Source organism: Notamacropus eugenii, chromosome 5 (assembly GCF_028372415.1).
Source record: "Notamacropus eugenii isolate mMacEug1 chromosome 5, mMacEug1.pri_v2, whole genome shotgun sequence".
Classification (NCBI taxonomy): Eukaryota; Metazoa; Chordata; class Mammalia; order Diprotodontia; family Macropodidae; genus Notamacropus; species Notamacropus eugenii.
Window position 1 is genome coordinate 31,503,705 of NC_092876.1, and position 24,590 is coordinate 31,528,294.

Consider the following 24,590-nt stretch of genomic DNA (forward strand, 5'->3'; position numbering starts at 1 on the left):
GCCGTACCAGCCTCACCAGGCTGCTGCAAGAGGACATGAAACAGACAGCAGAGTGTGGAGGAAAGTCCTCGATTCTGAGTCAGATACTTTATGGATCCCAATTCTGCCTCAGCGCTTATCTGTTAACCGGGCAAGTCACAACCAACCATAAAATGGGGTTAGACGATATGATCTCCAAGGTCCCTTCCACATCTCTAGCCATGACTTGTTATGTGTGGGTGACACATTAAGAGTTCTAAGTTACAGGGAGACATCTCTGTACCTTTAAAAATCTACTCCAGATGGAAAAGGTCCCAAAGAAGCCCCTTTTGGTGCAAAATTTGGTGAGGGCCTGGGAACCCAGCAGGGGAGGGAATGGTTGCTTAATAAGCTCTACCCTAGCTGGGTACATCCCCCTCTCTCTACTTCCAATCAAGGCTCCTCTGCCCCAGGCAGGTTGGTCTTGCTCTCCCAGGGCTTACCATACAACATGGGGCAACAAGTTTCCTCGGCCTAGAATGCTAACCTTGTGAGCACTGGGCGTGGTCCTACCCTCCCTTGGCCACTCCTGATTACTGCAGTCCACACGGTTGCCTACCCTGAACCTGAACAAAGGTCTGAAGCAGAGCACTTGATTCTGAGGCTGTCCCAGCTCTAGGTAAATGGGAGGTCCCTGAGAACAAAGCTATCGCTTGCTTATCTCCCCTGTCAGGACCTGCCCACAGCTGAGCACAGTGAGCACTGGGCATCGGTGACAATGGTGGCCATGCTGCTCCTGGGCCAGAGGGCAACCTCAACACCTGTTAGCACTGGGGGAAAGGGACCAGCAGTGAAGAAAGGATGCCTCCTCCCCACCTAGCAGCTCCACTTATCTATTCATCCAGTGTCTCCTAAAGGCCGTCTCCAGTGCCACCTCGTGGTGGCATGGAAGTGGTCTGGGCTTCTCTGGCCAATCTCTTGCCCCAGATGGTGGGGAACCACCTTCTGGGAGCTCAAGAACAAAAGACTCGGGGGAAGAGGGTTGGAATTCCCCAGGTAGGAGCCACTTCTCAAGTTGTAGGGGGCATCGAGCATCACTCACGGGGCTATAGTGCTGACACCAGTGATTCACAGCAGCCAAGTGTCCCTATCTCCCATCCTCCAAGCTGAGTCATGGTTGTGAAGCAAGTGTTTTATTGCTACCATTCTTGACCCAGCCCCCATGTGAGTCTCAGGCTACCCCAGTGCTTTCACCAGCACCAGCTCCTTCCCCATCAGACACCTACCCAGGTCACCACATGAAGCCTTAGGCAGCCGAGGGCCTCTGGATTTCTGAAGGGCCAAAGCATGTAGTCACAAACAGTTCAGTGCTGGTCTTATCCAGGATTAGTGGGGTTCTCTTCTTTGGAGGAGTCATCTTTAAACGGAGCCCCTCCAGGTGACAAGTAGACAATCACAGATTTGCTGAACTAAAGAGAGCTTTAGTAAACCTCTCAATGGGGACATGATAGCCTCTCTGACATGTTAATTCAGGATTCAGGCTCATACGGGTGCAATATATTTTCTCTGTACTCAGGCCCAATGAATATTGGGGGGAGAATGAGATGCCTGAAAAATGGTCTCAAATTCACTATCTAGCCTAGAGCTCCAGGGGAGTAGAAAGGGGAACATAGGATCACAGAACTTGAGCTGTAGGGGACCTCTAGTTCAGCCCCTCTCAAGCATATTGGGAAGTGGAATCTGGGGTCCTCTTACTAATATCAGAGCTGATGTCCTGGAAGTGACCTTTGGAAAGTGAGAGCAGAGTTCTTGCTGGTTCAACTGCGCCTTACTTCCTTTACCACCAAAAAAAAAAAAAGTGGCAAAGATCTTTGGTCTATCTTCTTCACTTTACAAATGAGGTCCCTGAGGTTTGGAGACAGCAGGGCCATTCACCAACGTCTCACAGGAAGTCATCATTGGAGGTAGCACTTCTAGTTCAGAGTTTTTCTCACTATACCATATTCCAAGCCTGCCCCAGATGGCTGTCAGCCCTCAGTCCATCCTTCCTAGCTTGGCCCTAGTCCTGTCAGAGAGCTGGGCCAGGAGCATTTGGGGAATGAGACCAGGGAGCTCAGCTGCGACCATGTACACTCGGCTGGTGTTTGCCTGTAGGGCCCCAGCTCAAGGCTTTCTCTCCACCAGGGCAGGGGACTTAGATAATGTATATCTGTATGTCTGGGTTCTAGTCACATCCTGCAATACTTCTGTGATCTGAAGGAATCTTGGTGGAAGGTGGGATGAAAAGTTGGCCACTCCATCCTTAGTGTACTGCCTGACATTCCCCTCATCACTATATTGCTTTGAAATATGTCCCACCCCACATTTCAGAGAGCAACAACTGCATTTGCCACGGCCTTCCCTCTTCCAAAAGGAGCCAAGGGGAACTGGTGAGTAGGAGGCAAGGAGGGAAACAGGACGGTCTAGGTCTATGAGAGGGACCCAACCGGTCAGTTAATCCAGGGAGAAGTCACTTGCTTATGGCCACCCAGAACAAAACTGAGATTTGAACATGGCTCGTTTAATTCCAAATGCTTTTTCTCCACTATGCTGTGATATCTAGCCCCATTTCTCCAGAGACTTTCTTTAGAGAGAATTGGAGCTGGAGACAGGCCAACCATCTGCCCGCCCCCACACCACAACACCGATGCACGGTTGGAGTCCATTGGGCAAGGACACGGACGACAGTTGAAGCCCCTCCCTGACCCGCCCTATATAGGGGACCTGGTAGCCCAGAGTCCAGCCATTCGTCCCTCTCTTCCAGGTCAGGCACAGCCTCCATCGCCAGCCATGGAATTCGACCTTTCTGCAGGTAGGGCTTTTCTGGTAAGGTAAGAGGTGAGGGGAAAGGGGCGTTAGCGTCCCCGCATTGCGCTCAGACCGGCTGTTTACTATGTGCCAAGCCCTCGATCCCTGTTTACTAGTGGGTGAAATGAGTGACTTAGACTAAGTGATTGCCAACCTGCCCTACACACCCAATCCGAGAGGAGCAGAAAGCAGCTTTCTTGGTCGGTGGGCTTTGGGAGGGCCGACTGAAAGAGCAGTTTGAGGTGGGGACTGGGGCAGAGAAGAGACAGAGTCTGGGCTGACCATGCCTAGGGAATCTGCCCTCCAGAGGCAGATTCATTCTATTGAGAAGGGAAGACCCCACCTGGGACACAGACCCCCTCCCCATGGGAAACGTGGAGTTTAGCACACAGCCTCCGGGTGGGATGGGAGGACCCCAGGTGACCTGCATATTCATGTTCCATAGCACCCAGGGGAAGCTCACCAGAAACTCTCTGAGCTGGGGATAGCCAGCTATTTTGGTCACAATGAGGGCCCTGTTCTCTGCCTCTGTGGGCTAAGAGAGAGAGGCCAGGGCCAAGGACCTGGCCCCTGTTGGCAAAGAGGGAAGACAACTTTTATCACTGGCAGCCCTAGGTGCTGGTTCCAAGAAGAGTGAGAAGGGTGGTCCACCTGCCTGCTCCCCACATGGCCCCCCCAAATCTCAGGCACTCGGAGAGGGGATTACTAAGGCCAAGGTAAGGCCAGGGCAGCTTTTCGTGGGGCCAGAGAGGCAGCCAATGGTCAAGGGAGCTGAGTGGCTTTTTTCTTGTGCCTCAGGCTGGGCATGGTAAATCCTCAGGCTCCAGCAACAGCAGCAGCAGCTCTAGTGATTCTGACTCAGATGGGAAGGTAAGACGCTAGCCCCCTCTCCTGGTGACCATCAGGTTACCAAATGCCAGAAATGCCCAGAAGCCCAAAGCTGAGCGAGAAGGTGCTGGGTCTTGAAGGGAGGGCACCCGGAAAAGAGATGGACCCTTATTGCCCAACAGACCCTGACCTCCTCAGATTGGCCTTGGAGCCCTGGACGACAGAGGGCAAGAGACCAGCAGCTTGATTCAGTTGGCCTGGCCAGGGAGAGTTGAGCAGCTAGAGCCACCTAGCTCTAGCTAGGTCTCATTGTTTCTCCCTCCATACTATTTATTATCCAGCCTCCCGGGCCTGGCCAGGGCTCTCAGAAGGAGAAAAAACTGGAGAAGGTGAAGAAAACCAAGGAAAAACAAGAGAAGGATAAAGGGAAGAAGAAAAAAGAAAAAGAGGGGAAGAAATGATCAGCCCCCTGAAGGCAGCTGGGTCTGCATCCAACAGCCCTTGCAGATCATCAGCTCCAGCCCACCCTATGTATGTCCACCCACTCCCAGCCAATAAAAGGCAGGGACCACTCAGCAGCACCCCCAAGGGGTTTATTTCTCCCTGTAACAGATGCCCATGGGCAGCAGCCCCAGCTTTGGAGCATGCTGTGCAGTTAGAGATCTCTAAGCACCTTAGAGGATGAGGATTGGGGGAGGGGGAACAGGCTCTTTCCTAGGCAGGGGGTTTGGGAACTCGGTTCAAGCACAACAGGCAAGGAGATGAATCTTTGTGGGGGAGGGGGGAGCAGGTTCCAGTCAAAGGGCCAGGGACTTTGTGGGGAGAGGGAGAGTGGGGCCAGCAGCTCAGTCCACAGCAGTGACCCCCGACCTCCCCACGGGATCCACTTCCTGCTTCTTGCATCTGCAGAGGTCAGCAGCCTGGTCCTCTCCAGTCTCCATGTGGGGCCCCTCACCTGACCAGGTGAAAGGTGAGCCAGTACATGAAGAGGGGCTGGACAGCTGCGATGGCCATGGTCAGGTACATGCGCAGCTGGTTTCGCGCCCCGCGGACCAGGACACCTTCAGCTGCTACTTCAGACAGGATTTTCAGTCGAAGGGTCCGGATCTGAGGAGCAGGAGCGTGAGGGAGGCTAGAGCCTCTGCCTCCCTGGGCTCCCCAGGGTGACCAGGTCTGCCCAGTGACTACATTCTTGGGGACCCCTCAGGGATTTTTGTTCAGAGGCATCCATCAAGCCTCCGGGAGAGGGTTCCTGGGATAAGGTATAGTGCCCACTCTACTCCCCTCCTTCCCCCTAGCCTCCCAGTGACACCCTAGGCCCATGCTCACCATGAAGACGAAAATGGCCACACAACACCAGCTGAGCACCAGGTAGTAGCCAGTCCTCCCAAACAGCAGGCCAGTCACGACCCCACCAATCATCCTAGGGGCAGAGCCAGGCTGGCACCTCAGAGCTGGCTGAGAACCCACACACCACTACCACAGCCAGCCCTGTTACAACCACCACTCACTCTACTAGGAGGTCTCAGTGACTCCTGCGTACACACTGCCCCACTTACCCTACATACTTGTATCCTGAGAAGGCCAGCAGGTCAATGGTGGTGAGGTCTGTGTTGACGGTGACCAGGTAGAGGCTGAGCAGGATGGCCAGCACCTCCACTGTGAGCCAGGCCAGGGCTGAGCTGGCCTGCAGACCCAGGAGGTCCGGGGAGAACCTGAGGGCAGGTGTGGCTGAGGGCCTGAGTCTGGGGTTGCTTTCCAAGGCCCCACCCACACCCACCTCTCCCACTCCAGCCCCAGCCTCCTCTCACCTGTCCTGAGTCCCCAGGGCCAGGCCAGCAACCAGGATGTATGTGATAAAGGCCATGGCTGCAAACGAGTCAAAGAGGGAGAACGTGACAATCCTGCTTGGGGCCCAGCATGCAGCTGGGATGCTCCCAGCCAAGAGGCAGGGGAAGGGAGTCGAACCTCATTTGCCAGGGGCAGAGGCTGGCATGTGCAGGGGGTACTTCTGGGAGGAGGTACCTGGAATGTAGAGATCTGGGGCGTTGATGTCAAACCTTGGGGCCACTGGCATGTCCTGCTGGTACTGGACCTCCCAATCCTGCAGACAGCACGCAGCCTGAGGTGAAGCCAGGGCCCATTCCGTGGCTCCCCCACAGCCTGACCAAGCCCAAGCTGGGAAACCTTACCCCCACAAGGTGGCTGGGGAGGGGCACCCCGATCCAGTGGCTCTTACCTGGTGCAGGTAGGGAAACACCAAGAGTCCCAGTTTCTTTCCCACATATACTGTGTCCACCGCAAAGTAATACTTAAGCTTGGTGACAGGAATGAAGCGGTCAATCTGAGGAGGCAGAACAGGCCTGATGCAGCCTGATGGCACAGCCTGCCCCTGTCCTGCTCAGCCCCAGCCCCAGCCCCAGCCCCAGCCCCAGCTCCAGCTCCAGCCCCAGCCCCAGGCCCAGGCCCAGCACTAGATCCACTCACATTCCTGTCCACCAGCTCCTTGCCATGGGCAGCCAGGCTGCTCCCGTAGGCTACCGCCATATTGGACACCGGGTCACTGAGGAAGGCTGGCTGCGCAGGGGAAGCATAGCCGAGGCCCCCAGGGGTCCGGTGGGCTGGATAGCCCCCGGGCCCATGGGCTGAACTGGTGTCATGGAAGAGCTGGTGGGGGTCTGCCAAGCTGGGCTCTGTCATGGGCACCCTCCTCTTCATGGCTGCCAAAGGGAAACCAGAGATGGCACCACAGATGTAGAGTGGAAGACCACCTTACAGATGAGGAAACCGAGGCACCAAGAGGGCCTCGAGTGCCATGGAACTGATTCCAAAGCCAACCCTCTCCCCATGGAACCAGGTGGAAGGGCCACTGAGGATAGGGCACCGGGTCTAGAGTCCAGGGGATCTGAGTTCTAATCCAGCCTCAAACATTGCCAAGCCGTGGGACTGGACAAGTCACCTAACCTCTACCTGCCTGGGAGGTTGTTGTGAGACTCAGTGGAGGTGCCGGCCTCGAGGAGCTCAGCGCAGTCCCGGGCACGCGGTGGGCACCAGGAGGGCACTAGGGGAGGCCAGTCACTGTTACTGTGTCCACTATCAGGGGAAGCCTCAGCTCGGCGCCTGGAGCATTCAGCAGGCGCTACATAAAGGCCGCTACTTTTGATTTTCCGAGGTTTCCCACCTACTTTTCAGGGCTGCCATCTCCCCTCGGGGGACAGACGGGGAAACTGAGGCAGGCTCTGCCCCCCCCCCCCCCCGCTGCCCGGACGGACAAGCAGAGGCCGGGCGGAGCCTCCCTGGCGCAGGGGCGCCCCTTGCCTCAGTTTCCCCGTGGGAGCAGGCGGCGGCGGAGGCCCAGCGCGCTGGGGGGGGGGGGGTTCTAGGTGTCCCGTTCTAGGAGCCGAACTTCCTAGCCCCGCCCCCGCGCCCACCCGCAGCCAACGGCCGCCACCTCCTCCGGCCCGGCCCGGCCCGGCCCGCGGTCCTCCCGCCGGCCCGCCGCCCTCGCCCCGGTCCGGCCCGGTCCGACTGGCCACGTACGCCACTTACGGTGCCGGGCGCTGCCCGCCGCCGCGCCGCCGCCGGGCCCCGGCTGCATCCCTGACCAGCAGAGCCTACCCGGCCTCGATGGACGCCGAAAAGGACCGCGCGGCCCCCGTACCGCGCCCGTCCGCGGAGCCGCAGGCCAATGGGAGGCCGGCGCCCCGCCCGGCCCGGCCCTCCTTCGGGCAGTGACCAATAGGAAGCCAGAGGCTCTTCGAGGGCCCTCCCCCTCCCGCCGACACCCAGGGCGGGTGGGGGGGGAACGTGGATCCGAGTAGGCGGAGGAAGGACCAGATAAAAGCGTCGGAAGAGGATTGGAGAGGCATCCGCGGCAGGTGAGGAGGATTCTGGGCGAAGCTGGGCGCGTGGTACGCCGGGACTTGTAGTTTTTGCCGTGGCTCTGCCCTGTTCTCATTCATTCAAGTCATTCCATCAGGCAGGCAGGAGGCCACGTAAACCGAGGCAAAGAGAGTTGGTGTAGGAGTCGGAAAGAGTAGGGTTTAAGTCCGGTCTCTGACCCAGCCTGGCTGTGGGATCCTAGACAAGTCATTTAACATCTCAAGGCTCAGGCTACTGGGAATTGCAGAAGAGACCTCATGCATTGGTACAAAGCAAGTCCTACGTGGGAGGGCCAACAAAAAGGCAGAACTTGGGGAAATTCGGAAAATGCCCTGTGCCTGGTGCTGGGGACCCCCAAGCCGAAGGCTTCCTGCCCTCCAGGAGCTTACGTTTTGTTTGGTGAATTAGCAAATTAATAAGGATAATAAAAGAAATAATAAAACAGACCAAAATAAAGTGGGAAACTCATAATAACAGCTAGCATTTTTATAGCGTTTTAAGGTTTGCAAAGAATCTTCCATCAGTTAACGCTGTAAAAATGCTCCTCTGGTGTTCTATGCACTTCATCCCCTAGCTACTTTTGTTAAGTATTTCTCCCTCCATGGAACCCACTATTAGGGGTGTGATGTGACCAATGAGATAGCAAAGCCAGTGGAGAAACTATGGTCAGACAGGGAGGAAGAGAGGCATGTAACTGCAGAGAAGAAACTTATCTAGGAGAGAATGGTCAGCTGTCTAAAATATAGCAGATCTGTTGAGAAGGACCGAGACAGCCCTCTTGGATTTACAGATCATTGGTATTTGGAGAGGGAAGTTTCAGAGGAGTAATGAGGTCAGAAACCAGAAAACCATACTACAAAAGACTGAGGAGGCTAGGTGGAGGCTGTAAGCATGGAAGCCTTTTTCAAGGAATTTGGCTGAGAAAGAGAGGAGAGATCTAGAATAATAAGGGAAGGCTGGGTCTAGTGAAAGTGATTTCTGCTTGTTTGTTTTTTAGGATTAGGGTGTCTTGGAGAGGTTGTAGGCAATAGGTAAGGAACCTGTAGCTACAGAGGGGTTGAAAGTTAGAGAGGAGATAGAGATAATTGAAGATGCAATTTCCTGGAGAAGACTGGAAGGGGAAATCCCTAAGTCTAGGGGTTGGTCTTTCCAAGAAGGTCTACCACTTCATCAGAGACTGAGGAGGAGAAGAATAAAAGTTGTGTCAAGGAATTTTGAGATGAAGAGAAAGTTCCTGTCCACTGGCCTCAATTTTCTCCGTAATGCTTCATCTGAATGAGAGGGATAGGGGAGCTACCAGAGGCTTGAGGATGGAAGACAAGTTTTGGGAAGGCTTCTGTGGGGAGTGAGATAGGGAATTAATTAGGGAGAAATAATACAATTCCCTTGTTGGAGTGAATTCAGACAGACCAATTAGAAGTCAGGAATTCAGGTGAGAGGTAGTGAGGACCTTAATTAGATGAGTGTCTGTGTGAATGGAGAGGAGAGAGATGGGATAAATATTGTGGAAATGGAATGAATAGGTCTCAGTCACTAATCAGCTATATGGGGTGAAGGGGAGTGAACAGTAGGTGACTCTAATCTTATAAACCTGGAAAATCACCAGAAGGAAGGTGTCAGGATACAGAAATTAAGAAGATAGAAGGGAGAGAATTGATATGACTGGTCAATGTGGGACTGTTGTTCAGGAGAGAAATGAGAGCTGGATGTGTAATGTGGCAGAAATGATGATTTAATCCACCAGAGCTGATGAGATCAGAGAGATGGCAGAAGAAAACCTAGGCTAGAGCCTTGGAGTTACACCCAAGTACTTAGGCAAGGATGTGGAACAAGAGTCTTCAGAGGGGAAGGAGAAGAAAATGTCACAAAAATGCTGGGAGGAGAGAGCCTCCAGGAGGAAAGAGTGGTTAACAATGCCAAAAGCTACACGGAAGTTCATGAAGAATAGGACTGAGAAATGGCCATTGAATTTATTTTCTTTTTGGTGGTGAGGAGAAGAGATCAGTGAGATTAAGTGACTTGCCTAGGGTCACTACTAAGTGAGTCTGATTTCAGATTTGAACTCAGATCCTCCTGACTCCAGGGCCAGTGCTCTATCCACTAGTCGTTAGTAGGCCATTGGATTTAGCAATTAAAAGATTATTGCTAATCTTGGGAAGAGCAGTTTGAACCAATGGTTGTGTCTCAGGAAGAAGGGTAAGTGAAACCATACAGATACAGCTCTGGACTGGACTGAAATGCCTGTCTTTATTTCCTCCTCCCAGTAAAGACTTTTGCAGTCCTTGCACATTACCCGTGCCACCCTGGTGACTCTACCTGGGGCAGCTAGGTGGTGCAATGGATAGAGCACTTGGGCCTGGAGTCATGAAGGTCTGAGTTTAAATCTGGTTTCAGACACTTCCTAGCTATGTGACCCTGGGTGAGTCACTGAACCCAGCCTCTTTTCCTCATCTGTAAAATCGGAACGCACTGGAGAAGAAATGGCAAACCAATCCAGTGTCTTTGCTGAGAAAAAACCCCATGAGCAAACTGAACAACTGAGCACCTATGTAGATAAGCATGTCACAGTCACAAGTAGTTCTCCCTCACAGCCCTGTGGACACAAAAGTACTTCACTGTACCAGCTCCATCACGGGTGTACAAGGCAACGGCCCACATGGCACAACGGCTCACACACTCAGGTCTTGTGCAGTACATAAAACAGAATCACCTCTCAGGGTTACACATAGTAATCAGATACGCAGATGATAGATGGGTAACACCTGCTTGACTGGACTTTCTTTTCTTACTCACTCCCCTACGCTGTTACTGGGAGTATCCTAAGGTGGTGTAAATGGAGTCGCTTGAAGTCCCTCCTTGTATCAGGACATTTCATAATAGAGAGAAGTGTCAGGTGTTTGATGGTAGTGATGGTGTTTGGGGAGGGGGAGCATTATAGACATGCCAGAGAGAGATAGGATGGACAGAGTTTGTAATGGGTTTGTGGGGGAACAGGCGGCAGGCCCTGGCCCTTGGGGAGGAGACAGCACCTGGCCAAAGAACATCTGGTCACTACCTTGCTGATCATCCTACCTGAGTCTCACCTAGCAATGCACCAGGAAGTAAATATTGTCCCTGTCTGAGGAAGCCACCTTCCCTGGGGTGAGATGGTTTTGACTGTGCTTTGTGACTTGGAAGGGGGAGGGAGGAAGGGGAGTGATGCTTGATAGACTTTTCTACAAATGACCTCTAAATGCAGAGAGAGAGGGAGAGGGAGAGTTGAGACAGCAGATTTTAACGTAGTAGCTACAGCCCCCCAGGAAGTTAAGATTTCAAACTCTTCAGGAGCAATGAATTCAACTACTTGGGAGTTTTAATGCTGTATCTTTTACTTTCTATTTCATTCAGGAAATGGTCTTTCATCTATAATGTTAGGGTATAGTCCTTTGGAGTCACTTACTATTGGGGAGAATCTAAAAATCCCGTGGGAATAGGGACATGAACCATTGTGTGTTGATAAGTTATGAATTGTTAGAAGTGTTCATCTTTTCCTTCCTAGACTGGATCAGACAGACAGACCCTGAGCTTTATAAAGCATGAAAGAGGGCTGGGGGCTGGGGAAGATAGTCTTAGAGAGGAGGCACTTGGAAGTTAGGGAGAGGGTCCAAAAAGTGGGATTGGAGCTGAGTCTCAAAAGAAGCTAAGGAAGACGGGTGTCAGGAGCAAGGAGGGGAGAGTGTTCTAGGTCTGGGGGACAGCCAGTGCAAACATATCAGGTATCATGTGTGAGAGACAACAAGATTCCTCATCAGTGTAGCTTGGGCAGAGCATGCTGGGAGGAGAATAAGGTGTAAGAAGACTGGCAAAGGAGGAAGGGGTCAGGTTATGGAGGGCTATATGTATAAGTGCCAAACAGAGAAATTTATAGTCGAACTTGAAAGTAATAGGGACACAGCAGCTCCTTGAGGAAGGAGGGGTGGGTGGGTGGCATAGTTAGGGCTGGGTTTCAGTAAGACCACATCATATACAATCCAGAGTATCTGGTTTGTGCTTAGTAGAAAGTACACATCACTGCATTCATAGGCACCTTGAGGATCGTAAGTTAACTTGTTCACCAGCCAAATGGTCCTTACGTAGCAGCTGTGAGTTGCTGACCCCTGAGCACCCTTGGTCTCCTCAGATCCATAGGCTATCTAGAGTCTTATTCCTGAGCTTGGCCTTGGGCCAGACAAGCCATCAGCCTCAGCAAGCCTAGGGGCTTGTGGTCTCAATCCTGAGCTAGGGGATGGCCCAGCTTGGCTATCAATGGCTCCAAGCCTTATGGTTAGCTGGTGTTGCTTAGGGGGAGTATGAGGTAGGAAAGGGGTGATCTCTAGATTCAGTCATTCCCCCTCACTCCCCTGGCTGGATAGACATGTCTCTTGGTCATTAACCAATCAATTGGCAAACATTTAATAAGTGCCTACTGTGTACCGGGCAGTGTTAAACACTGGTCATATGACAATGTCTATATGGAACTCTGTGGGAGTGGCTCTGCAGAACTTCAGAGGGTTACCCTACTGACAGCTTAAGGTTTGTTCTCTTTTGAGGGGACATCAAATGCACTTACTCGAGAAGACTTTAAGACCCTTGTGGAAAGTAAGACATAACTTAGGGCGAGTCTTTTATGTAGCTTATACATTTGCTAGGAGTGTGGTGTGTAAAAATAATGTCTGTCCTATACACAGTAAACACACTGCTTGCTAACTTGTGTGTTTGCATGGGGGTTGGGGATGCCATTATCTTTAGAAGATGTTAGGCAAGAGCTATTCAGGAATTTCCCAGACCAGACCCTCGATGGGATACTAAAGAGCCAAAGAGGTAAGAGCTTTTCAGGGAGAGCTCTCAAGAATGCTGGGTTATAAGCTCAAATTCCAGAATTCTAACATTCCAAAGTTTTCCCAGGAATCAGTCAAGCTACTGGCCTGGAGTTTATAGATTCCGTTGTCTTCCTGTATTTTTGAAAATCAGGACACTTCCCCCTCTGCAGTCCTATGTATTTCCTCCACTCATCAAGGTCTTTCTTTCATATATCACTGATCTATGGCTCAGCAGCCCCACTCCCCAGTTCTTTCTCTGCCTCAGAATGGAATGCAACTGGGCCAGTTGATTTAAGACCAGAGACCTGCCCAATTCTCTTAATGTACTAAGTAGGACAACATACCCAGTCTGACCTCCTTCCCTCACTGACTGTTCCCTAATTCCCACCCCCCTCAAGCAAACCCCTTCAACATTCCCCTCTTAGTCTACCCACACCTTCCACTGTAGTCTCCGAAATGCTTGCTCTGTAGGCAACAAACTGACTTTCATCTGAATATTTTCTTTTCCTGGTCCTTCCATCTTCTGGCATTCACAGACCTGGCTCCCTCCTAATGACAGCTTTCCTGGCCAGCCTTTCCAGCCTTGGTGGCACTTTCCCTCATAACCTCTACTCACTGGTTGAGGGAAAGGAGTTGGAATACTCCTTTCTCCATATTGCCACTCCAAGGCTCTCCCTATACTACCATTAATCAGGAACCAATCCCCCTCTGAAATTCATCCAATCCATATTTACCAATTAATCAGAATTCTGGCAGCTGAACACTCCTTCCTTCCTCAGTGAATTGGTCAGTACCTCGCTGATAATCTTTCTCTCTTTCTCAACTCCTCCTATAAGGAGGACTTCAACATGTATATTTCCTCTCTTTCACATGGAATCTTGAATTCATGAAAAAGGAGACCTATTTCTCCACCCCCCCCTCAGCCACGCACAAAGATGGTCATACCCGTGATCTTACTCACAAACACAGACTTCCATATTCAGGTATCACCCTTGGCTCAAAGGGCAATTTGCATGGTACTCTCCTCATTGGTGGAGCTTGATCACTCACTGCTCTCTGTTGACATGAGGGGTGTAGTTGAGGGAGGCAAGATCCTGGTCTTCTGACTTCCAGCTTCTGAAATCCCCTTATCTTATAATAATCTATTATAATTCCATTTGTCATTCTGCCAGAAAAATCCTTCTTTGTCTGACCCCTGACCCCCCAATCCCTTGACCCCTCAGCTCTTTTTCAGGTCATTATCCCTGCCCTGGGTTTACTCTCTTTCCGTTCAACCTCATATTGTTCTCTTATCTCCAGTCCTTTGGCCCCTTATCCTATCAACCTTGCCCTGCCAAGCCTCAGCCCTGGGTTATTGCCACCATCTGTTCTCTTCACTCCTACTCACATGCCACTAAATGATGCTGAAGATCACTCTGTGATGACTGGGTCCACTGCAGATTTATGTTACATGATCTCAACTGGGCTCTCACTGCAACAGGTCAATTCTTTTTTGTTCGATCTTTTCAGCATGTCTGACTCTTCGTTGATCCCACTGGAGGTTTTCTTGGCAAAGATACTGGAGAGGTTGGCTATTTCCTTCTCATTTGACACATGAGGAAACTGAGGCAAATAGGGTGAAGTGACTTGTACAGGGTCACACAGCTGGGGAATATCTGAAGCCAGATTTGAACTCAGATCTTCCTGACTCCAGCTCTGGGGCACTCTATCCACTGCACTACCTATCTGCCCTTTTACACCTTCCTAATTGAATCACTATTCCAGCTCTTCCAAACTTTTTCATCTCTCCTCAAATCTCTCTTGGTTCCCCTTCTCCCCTCCCATCTCTCCCCTCCTACTCATTCCATATCACTAAGATTTCTTCTGCCATTTTTTCCTCCTTCATCCAAGGTGGCCCTTCTCCTTTACATGCATAAGTAATTTCATTCCATCCTGTCTTCTCTGTCAGATTTCCCCTTCCATCATCCCCACTCTCATTTATTTCGGTGTCTCTCTATCCACTGGCTACTTCCCTATCTACCACAAAAAGCCTTCTCCATCCTCAAAGAACTCTCACTTGGTCTGTCCATCCCCTCTACCTACAGTTCTATAGCTCTCCTGTCTTTTGTGGCTAAACAACTTGAGAAAGCCTTCTACCCTCAATGCCCCTACTTACTTTTCTTGCACTCCCATGACTCCCTATAATCTGACTTTTGAACTCATTACTAAACAGAAATTACCCTCTCCAAAATGACCAACGATCTCATAATCACCCAGTCTAATGGCCTTTTCTTTGTCTTTATCCTTCTGGACTTCCTGAAGCCTTGGACACTGCCAGTTGCCCTCTTCTCCCTAATACTTTTCTCCTAGATTTCCATGGCATCCACCTCTCCCAGTTTTCCTCTCACCTATCCAACTGCTCTTTCTCAGTCTCTTTTACTGGATCTCCATCCAAGCCAAATCTGATAGCTGTAGATTTCCCACAGAGCTCTCTTGGGCCCTCTTCTCTTCTCTCTGCATACTGTTTCACCTCATCACCTATGAATTTAATGATTATCCCTAAACAGAGATTCTCAATTTTTCTTCAGCATCAGTTAGGGTCATTTGAGTAGGAGTGAAGACAAATAGGAATAATCCCGAGTTGAGGCTTGGCAGGGTAGGGTTTTTGATAGGATAAGGGGCCATGGGACTTGAGATAAGAGGACAATGTGAGGTTGAGCGGAAGGAGAATATAGCCAGCTCAGGGATAATGACCTGAAAAAGAGCTGAAGGGTCAAGGGATTGGGGGCCAGAGTGTGGACAAAGAAGGGTTTCCGGGTAGAATGAGAGATGGAATTACAGTAGATTGCTATAAGATAAGGGAACTTCAGAAGCTGGAAGCCAGAAGACCAGGAACTTGCCTCCCTCAAATCTTTGTCTGACCATAATCTCTCTGCTGACTCTCTGTCTCATATTTCCAGCAGCCTGTTGGATATCTCAAACTGGATGTCTTGGAGATATTTTATTTTTTTGATATTTTATTTCTCAATTTATTTTCAGTGTTCTATAATCACTACCATATAACAGATTTTTTCCCCTTCCTTCCTCCTCCTTCCCCCCTCCCTCCCTGAGACAGCATACAATTTTATATAGGATCTACACAGATATTCCTATTAAATACATTTTCACTATAGTCGTGTTGTGTAAAAGAATTAAAATGAATGGGAGAAATCATATAACAAAACAAAACGTAACACAGAAGAAAAATGATCTGCTACAATCTGCGATTGAATTCCATAGTTCTTTCTCTGGATGTGGAAGGCATTTTGCCTTAAAAGACCATTGGGAATTTTTTAAGTCCTTGCATTGCAATGAAGTACTGAGTCTACCAGAAAAAACTCTCGCACACACTGGTCGTTGCTGTGCACAAAGTTCTTCTGGTTTTGCTCCTTTCACTCAGCACCAGATCATATAAGTCTTTCCAGACCTCTCTGAAGTCTTTCTGTTCATTGTTTCTCATAGCACAATAGTATTCCATTACATTCATATACCATAATTTATTCAGCCATTCCCCAATTGATGGGCATCCCCTTGATTTCCAGTTTTTGGCCTCCACAAAGAGTGGTGCTATAAATATTTTTGTACATGTGGGACTCTTTCCCATTTTTATGATCTCTTGGGGATACAGTCCTAGAAGCCATATTGCTGGGTCAAAGGATATGCACATTTTTGTAGCCCTTTGGGCATAGTTCCAAATTGCTCTCCAGAATGGTTGGATCAGCTCACAGCTCCACCAACAATGAATTAATGTTCCAACTCTCCCACATCTTCTTCAACATTTATCATCTTCCTGTTTTGTCATGTTAGCCAATCTGATAGGTGTGATATGATACCTCAGAGTTGTTTTGATTTGCGTGTCTCTAATCAATAGTGATTTAGAGCATTTTTTTCATATGACTATAGATAATCTTTAATTTCTTCCTTTGAAAACTGCCTGTCATATCCTTTGACCATTTATCAATTGGGGAATTGGAGACATTTTAAATTCAACATATTCAAAACTAAGCTCATTATCTTTCCCCAAACAACCTTGCCTTCTTCCTAACTTTCCTTTTGCTTTGGAAGGTCCCATCATCCTCCTGGTCACCCAGTCTAGCAACTTCAATCACACACCCCCTCCTGCCATGTGCAATCTATTGCTGTATCTTGTCCTTTCTTCCCAGTCTGTTCCCCCTTCTCTCTTCAGACATGGCCATCAGTCTGATGCAAGCCCTCATCACCTCATACATCTAGATAGTATTTCAGTAGCCTGCTGGTGGATCCGATCACCACAAATCTCCCTATTCCAATCCATCTTCCACTTAGCTATCAAAATGATCTTCCTAAAGCACAAATCTGACCATGTCACCCTTTTATTCATTAGATTGCAGTGGCTCCCTACTGCCATCAGCATCAAAAGTAAAATTTTTGGAGGTGCATGGTGGCAGGGTGGACAGAGCACAGGCTCTGGAGTCAGGAGGACCTGAGTTCAAATTTGACCTCAAGTACTTACTTAGCTATATGACCCCCAGGCAAGTCACTTATCCCCAATTGTCTAAAAAACCCAAATCCTCCATTTGGCTTTTGTTGACCTGAAAACTTGGTTAGAGAAAAGGCAACATGGCTAAATGCATACATTTTATGATTTAATTAATTAATTGATCAATTCCCCATAAAGAAAACAGTTACATAGCGCTATGGAGTCAGAGGTGACTCTGACTATCTAGTACAGAAATCATCCGTCTTAAATACATTTTGCCATGAGAAAGAAACTCTCCTAATTAAGCAAATCATAAATTCAGTAAGACAGGACAATTAACAAAGCAATGTTAGTCAGGCCTTGAGATTCCAAGCTGGGTAAGCATATGTCTCGGTGATAAGGAAAGAAACCCCACCACTAGTAAGTGGCAGGCTTCCTCCCTTAAACAGATAATTGACATAGGAAAGGGTAAACAATGTTCAATAGAAATTATGATCTAAGATGTCTACATTTTCTTTATCATTAATACGCCATAACATAGTATATGTCTATAGATCAAAGGAAAGTCCCATTATTCATAACATAGTATGTGTCTATAGATAATAAGATTCATCAAAGGAAAGTCTCATTATTCATCAAAGGAAAGTCTTATTATTCAAGATATAGTGTCTTAGGTTAAAGGTCTCCTTAAGGAGTGTAGAGTCGGCCTTGGCTGGCTTTTGCTGACATAGGAAGAGGCACTCTCTGAGTTTACTTCAGAGAGAACAAAGAGATTATTCCAAAATTTTATATTAAACATTATCACTTTTAAAGCCCTTCATCATTTCATTCCTTTCTCCCTTTCCAGGCTTCTTAACCTTACTCTTCCACCCTGATCCCATGTACTCTGCTTCCCAGGGATACTGTCCTCTTTACTGTTCCTGGAAGAAGACTTCATCTCCTGACTCGAGGCATTCTCGCTAGTCATCCCCTATGCCTGGAACTCTCTCCTTTCTTACCTCCACTTTGAGTGGGATAGGTTTAGTGAAGACTTCTCAGATTGTAATTCTTCTCCCAGGGGTGAGGTAAGACTGAGAGGCTCAAGGTTACTATATTTTTAGAACAGAGTAATTCCATATAAGGATATAAAACTATGTAGTACATTAGGGTCTCAATGATTGGATAAAGTTTACCTAATTCTTCAATGTCTTCATTTCAAAAGGGATTGGTTAGATTTCGTGTCTAGAATGTAAGATCATATTCTCAGCTAATGAGAATAATGGTCAGTGGGGGGGAGGGACTTGCGTTAGAGTCTATATAAATCACTGCCTTTTCTTTGTCTTCGGCTTTCCTACTCCAGGTGAACTGCTGTAGGATTGTCCAGATTCTCGAGAATCGAATAAATCTCTTTTCTGTCATCACTTTGAGAGGCCTCTGAGTAATTGATTTATGTAGGGACCTGAGCCATCCTACACAACTTCCTTCCCTGGCTTCCCTCAAGTTTCAGCTAGAGTCTTCCCTTCTTCAAGAAGTGTTTCCTGATTCCCTTAATGGCAGTTTTGCTTACAAAACAAAGAGTTTTGCTTACCTTCTGTTTAGCCTGTCTTTAGCTTGATTGTTCATGGTTGGTTACGTGTTATCTCCCTCCATTAGACTGTGAACTCTAAGGGACTCTCTTTTACCTTTCTTTGTATCCCCAGCAATTGGCACTCAGTAGATGCTTAATAAATGCTCTTTGATTGACTTCTGAATATCTCTGGAGGAGAGATCAAGGCTGGTGACTCACTCAAATCCAATTGATGCTCAAGTCCAGACATCATCCTTTTGATCATCCTTTTCAAGAGCAAAGGATGGATAAAGGGGCTACAGCCACAACAATTGACTGCCTGAGGTCAGGGCCAAGCTTCCCTTCAGTCACAACTCAACTCTCCAGACTTCTGGTCTCCAGCTGCCTTCCCACGCTGGAGACATCTCTGTACTCTTATCGCACTGCTTTTCCTTTATGTATTATCTTCCCTCCTTAGAATATTAGCTTCGTGGAGGTCTGGGACTTTGATTCTGCTTGTCTTTGTGGCCTGAGCACTTAGCCCAGTGCCTGACATATGAGTATTTAACAAATGCTCTACCTACCTCCCCACCTACTTGTCCATCTAGGATGTGCTCTCCTGCTACATCCTTACTTAGCTTGAGTAACAAACCCCGAGGAAGTATTTTTGTTGCACCGTTTCCAGTCCAAAGGTCATTCTCCTTGGCAGAGCAAACAAAAGCTAAATAAGTTGAGAGCTTGACTGTGTGTGTGTGTGTGTGTGTGTGTGTGTGTGTGTGTCTGTCTGTCTGTCTGTCTCTGTCTCTTTTATCATCTCATCTAGTCTGGGTAGCACTCCTAACCCTTCTTTGACATCTTCCCCAACAGAAGTCTTATAAATCCAGTCTTCTTGTCCTTTGATTTCCTTCTCAATTTGAGCTCGTTCTGAGTTTAATTCCTGACGTTAGTCCAGGTCCATGCCAGGCTTGTTCCTATCTTTTCAACTCTTCTCCTAATCCTATTATTCATTCTCCCCCCTCCCCCCGTACCCTCCAGACGCTTGATCCTTCCATATTCTACTAATCCATCCCAGCCTTTCCCTTCAGTCTCCTTTCACTAGTTTCATGATACCCTCTCCTCTTATGCCCCAGGTCCCCTTGTCCTGTCCCACTCCCTGTGCCTTTCCCTGGGTTCCCCACACCCTCCACTTGCTCTGGGACCCTCTAGAGAAAGTCATACAACTGACTGATTGATGCTATCTGCTCTCAAGTAGAAGCCCTCACTGCTTCACAGCCGATGAGGGTTAGTTCACCATGCCCTCAAGCTCCTACCCTTTCTCTTCCCTTTCACAATCAAAATCCTACCCCCAATATTTCCTCATACCCCTCTTAGCCTCTCACCTGTACTATTGCAATAAGCTCCTCATTTGTCTCTCCCCTCTCCAAACCATCCTTACCCCAACTGTCAAACTGGTTTTCCTAAAGCTTAAATCACTCCCTTATGCAATCCCTGTGATCTCCATTCATCCTTGGTTTGACATTTCAAGTCTTTCATCACCAGGTTCCAACCTAGCTTTCCAGCCTTATTGCATATTACTCAATTCCACATATGAAGTTCCTCATGGTGAGGGCTGGAGGGGGTGTGTGAGACCCCCACAAAGACCGGGGTACCAGGGGCAGGTCGTCTGGAAAAGAATTCACCGACAAGCATTGTTAAAATCAAGGTAAAGATTTATTATGCTTTTCAGCAGGCAAGGGTTCTTAGGGAACCTGCCACCTTAGAGGGGCACAGGGAAAGTTTATATAGTATATTCTATAATATTATTTGTGCCAAATATGCTAACCAGGTGTTTTGGGATGGGATTAGGGAGTGGTTAAGGAGTAGTCAATTCTTAAAGGATCATGCACTTTTGATATCTACTGTGCAGGTATTTTACTCAAAATTCATTGGGAAATAGTCCAAGGGGAGGCTACCTGGAGGTGTGATTTTTAGGCCTGAAATGTCAGTAAGTCAACCAACAGTCAGGGTTGGCTCAGAAAAACCAGGTTGTCCTCATCAATGTCCTGTTAGACAAGATAAATGTAGGGGAGTACAGGTGTGTCCAAGTCTAGGATATATGTGACTGATTGGTCAGCGAGTAGTAAATGTCATTATGACCCAGTGCACAGCCCATTAAGCCAGTACACAGCTGGTTAAGTCTAATGAGTTCTATAGGTACAGCTGGCTACTGTAGCAGGAAGGTAGATATCGGTTGTTGCTAGGGCAAGCTGTGTCCTTGAGGGAGAAACTGCCTGAGATAGTATTTTGAGGCTAGGGAGAAATGTGATTTTTAAAGACAAATGTGATTTTAGAATTGGGGCCCAAGTACACGCACCCAACCACCCCATTACTCATACAGAACCGTCCATCTCCAGCATTCATGCCTTTCTACTGGCTCTCCCGCATGCCTGGAATGTACTTCTTCCTTCTTCCGTCTTGTAGAATCCAGTTTTGTCTAAGGTTCAGATCAAGCACTACTTTCTACTCCAGGCTTTTACCAATCCTTGCTACAGCCTTCCCTCACAGCAGCTGAAGACCCAGAAAAGAAAGTTTTCACCCCTCCCCCCCCCCCGCCCAATTCCTCGACATCATCAAAGGATTCCGCATCTGTAATGGATATAATAATAACGCTAGCATCTATATAGCACTTACTATATGCCAGATATTATGTTAAGTTCTTTCTAAATATCATCTCATTCAATGCTCACATGGGTGCTAGGTGCTATTATGAGTCCCATTTTACAGTTGAGAAAACTGAGATAACAGTTAAGTGACACACACGCATATTATGCATAAATGTACATACATGTTGCTTTGTAAAACACAAAGTACTGTGCAAATGTCAGCTCTTATTATGACTTGTCCTTTCCCTGGCTTTTGACACGGGTGATTACTCCCTCCTCCTCCCTTGCCTTCTGTGCTTCTGCGCTTTCTCTGTTCTCTTCCTGCCTATTAGACTATCAGTCTCATGTTTCCTTTTCTGGCTCACCACTCATTTCCTGTGTCTCCTACCGATCTGTTCTGGGTAACTCTCTTCTCTCTCTGTCTCTCTCTGTCTCTGTCTCTGTCTCTGTCTCTCTCTCAACAACTCCCATGGATAAGACTCCCAGATCTCCATTTCTGCCCCAAGTCATTCTCCACAATTTCAGCTCCAGACTTCCTTCAAGACTCAGGCTTGAGGATCACTTTCTACATGAAGCCTTTCCTGCTGCTAGTGTCCTCCCTCTCTCCCCACCAAACTCCCTAATGTTTATTTTGCACATTTTATGCATGCACATATATATACACATATATACATACACACACATATGTTGCCTCCCCCATTAGAATATAAGCTCCTTGACAGTATATCTGTCTTTATACTATCAGTGATTAGCACCGTACCTAGCACACAATGATAATAACTAGCATTTATATAGTGCAATTGATGACCAATCAATCAACAAGCATTTATTAAGTGCTAATTAACAGGGGCAGCTGACCCAGTGCATTGATGGATGGCCTTGGAGTCAAGAGTGCCAGAATACAGCCTCAAACGTTACCTAGCTATTATGACCCTGGACAAAGGATTTGCAAAGTGCTTTACAAAGATTATCTCATTTTATACTTACAGCAATCCTAGTGCTAATTCTTCCTGAACACCCCATACAGCCTTTGCTGAGACCTTTTCAGGGCTGCTCATCCTCCTTTGGTGTCCACCAGCCACCCAACTCTGGTACCTCCTAGAAGCTATAGCATGTGCAGCGGCCACATGGTAAAGCGGGTTGAGGGTAACCTAGGAGCCTAATCCATCAGTGAGTTAAGGGGATGTCTACCCTAGGCATGTGTAGACTTCCTCTACAGAACACGAGATGAGAGCAATTTATCCCAATGGTCATGAAATCGGCTGAAACAGGCACTTAGAGCTTGGCTGAAGGAGAGGATTGAAGATGCCAAGGTCATCCCCTCCATCCTAGGCCATCCCGTTGTCAGTCCTCTTGATTTTTGTCCTATCACGGGACTCTGGAAGGGAGAATAAGGTCGACAACTTTGTGCAGCTCTACCTCACTTAAATCCGATTTATCAGCAAGTCATCGGTCAAAGGATAAATAACATGAGTAATCCTGGGAGAAGGTGCTATTATTATCCCCATTTTACAGATGAAGCAGCTGAATCAGGCAGAAGTTAAGTGACTTGTCTAAGGTCATATAGCTAGAAAATACCCAAGTCTGGCTTCAGGTGTTCTTGACTCCAAGTCTACCCATCTATACACTGGGCCAGCTGCCTCTGTTAATTAATACTTAATAAATGCCCGTTGATTGGTCACCAACTGGACATAGCTACCCGGATATCCCTCAGGCATCTCAAACTCAGACTTGTCTAATACCTAATTTATTGCTTGTCTCCCACCCCCAACCTACCCTTCCTTCTGAGGAAACCATTCTCCATCCAGTCACTCAGGTTCCAAATGACTTAGGCCTGACTGGGTTCTTTCCAAACTCAACAATCTTCAGTGGCTCCTAATTGCCTTAAGCATAAAATCCTAGGCAGGGCATTTAAAGCCCTTTACTAACTCCCTCATTTAACTTTCCAGAAGTTTCCTATTATTCCTGTTCATGCAGTCTGTGTGATAGACCTGTTCTCAAAATGAATATTCCTTGCCCCAGCTCTCTGCTCTTCACAGACTGTCTCCCTATGCCTGAAACATATATTCTCTCCTCCCCTCTAATTCTTAAAAATATCTGAAGCTTCATTGCTTCCTTCTACATAGGGTCTAGGGTCTGAGAGCATTTTTTTTTTTGGTTATTTCTGTGCTTTTTATTTTTTTAAAAGTATTTTAAAATTCTCAAATAATATTTTATTTTTTCTAATTACACTGGGAACTTGTTTTGAAAAAAAATTCATAACTGTATTTCACTATAATTGGTTTCCATTGTAATCCTAGGTATTTTATTGTTGTGTGCGGTCATGTCTGACTCTTTGTGACCCCATTTGGGGTTTTCTTGGCAGAGATACAGGAGTGGCCTGCCATTTCCTGCTCTAGCTCATTTTACAGATGAGGAAACTGAGGCAAACAAGGTGAAGTGTATTGTCCTGGGTCAAACAGCTAGTAAGTGTTTGAGGCTGGATTTGAACTCAGGAAGAGGAGTCTTCCAGAGCAGCACGCTATCCAGTGCGCCACTAACTGCCCTGTATTTTATGAATATAATCTATGTATATCTATATTTTATCATATGCATCCAAAAACATGATTCTGAGAAGGGATCCATAGGCATCACCAGGCTGCCAAAGGGGTCCAGGACATAAAAAATGATTAAGAATTCCAGTTCATGTGTTATGGTCACCCTCCTCAAATGGGCTTGGGTTATATATCTGTGTGCACTTCAGTTCTTCCTTCCCCCTTCCATCTCAAAGTAAGATTCTAGAGGGCAAGCAAATCCTGTTTTCCTGGGTCTGTCTCTAGTTCCCACCCACTGTCTGGGGCACAGAACAGAACAAGAGCAAAATAAACTTTGTGGAAGTGAATTTCTCCCTGTGCTTTCCCACAACCAGAGATGATTTGAAGATGTCATTAAAGCCCCGCCCATCTCTAGTTCTTTAAACTTTCTCCTCCTTTGGTGTTGAACTTGTCATCCAAGGCCTGGCTGATGGAGTGCCCAGACAGCTGATTCTGAAGTGACTCCCCCCACAGAGTTGGTCAGCCATTTCCTGCCTGTTCAGTCAGCTTCATTTTGGGGGGAGTTTGGTGCTCAAGGTGTCCCTGCCTCCAAAGTCTCCCATATCTGCTGGTGGGTGGCGGTTATGTGAAGTAGAAACTGCTGGCTTTTTTGTTCCTTAACCCAGAACCAGGTTTTCTAATTTTTGTCCAGACCCTTTCTTCGGCAGACCTTCTGAACTGAAGTCTACAATATTTGAAATTTCTCTAAAATGATAGCATTTGACTAGAAATTTGACTACTGTGTGCCAGGCTTGTGCTTGCTAAGATAATGGGCATAGAAAGGAAAAAAAAAACAAACCTCTCTGATCTGAAGACTCTCAAAAGTTTGATTTAGTGTAAAAAACCAAACCCCAAAACAACATTTATTAAGTGCCAGGCACTTGCTTGATCAGGTGCTAGGAATACAGTCCTTGCCTGCTCTCAAGGAGTTTACATTCTGGTGTAGGCATAGGAGGCTTCTCCATAGACTTTGTCTCTTTATTCACTACAACAGAAGAACTTTAAGATCCAAGTGATTTC

The 24,590-nt window shown here is 47.8% G+C and overlaps 2 protein-coding genes across 13 annotated transcripts; one reads left to right on the top strand and one right to left on the bottom strand.

The window, feature by feature from the left end:
* Positions 1 to 2,497: 2,497 nt before the first annotated feature.
* Positions 2,498 to 7,505, bottom strand: YIF1B (Yip1 interacting factor homolog B, membrane trafficking protein). Of its 12 annotated transcripts, none has more exons than XM_072608279.1 (10): positions 7,174 to 7,505; positions 6,121 to 6,353; positions 5,873 to 5,977; positions 5,659 to 5,737; positions 5,445 to 5,502; positions 5,193 to 5,372; positions 4,963 to 5,056; positions 4,589 to 4,740; positions 3,269 to 3,375; positions 2,498 to 2,820 (listed from the first exon to the last, which is right to left on the bottom strand). In XM_072608279.1, the coding sequence occupies exons 1-10, from the start codon at positions 7,229 to 7,231 to the stop codon at positions 2,543 to 2,545; spliced, it is 1,344 nt and encodes a 447-aa protein (XP_072464380.1). In that variant the 5' UTR covers positions 7,232 to 7,505; the 3' UTR covers positions 2,498 to 2,542. The 12 variants fall into 12 exon arrangements, with proteins under 12 accessions (XP_072464380.1, XP_072464376.1, XP_072464374.1 ...); XM_072608275.1 differs by having other exon boundaries at positions 5,193 to 5,348; positions 7,183 to 7,323; XM_072608273.1 differs by having other exon boundaries at positions 7,183 to 7,323.
* C5H19orf33 (chromosome 5 C19orf33 homolog) lies at positions 2,728 to 4,208 on the top strand. Its single transcript, XM_072608295.1, has 4 exons — positions 2,728 to 2,809; positions 3,415 to 3,521; positions 3,604 to 3,675; positions 3,975 to 4,208. The coding sequence occupies exons 1-4, from the start codon at positions 2,788 to 2,790 to the stop codon at positions 4,092 to 4,094; spliced, it is 321 nt and encodes a 106-aa protein (XP_072464396.1). The 5' UTR covers positions 2,728 to 2,787; the 3' UTR covers positions 4,095 to 4,208.
* Positions 7,506 to 24,590: the final 17,085 nt, after the last annotated feature.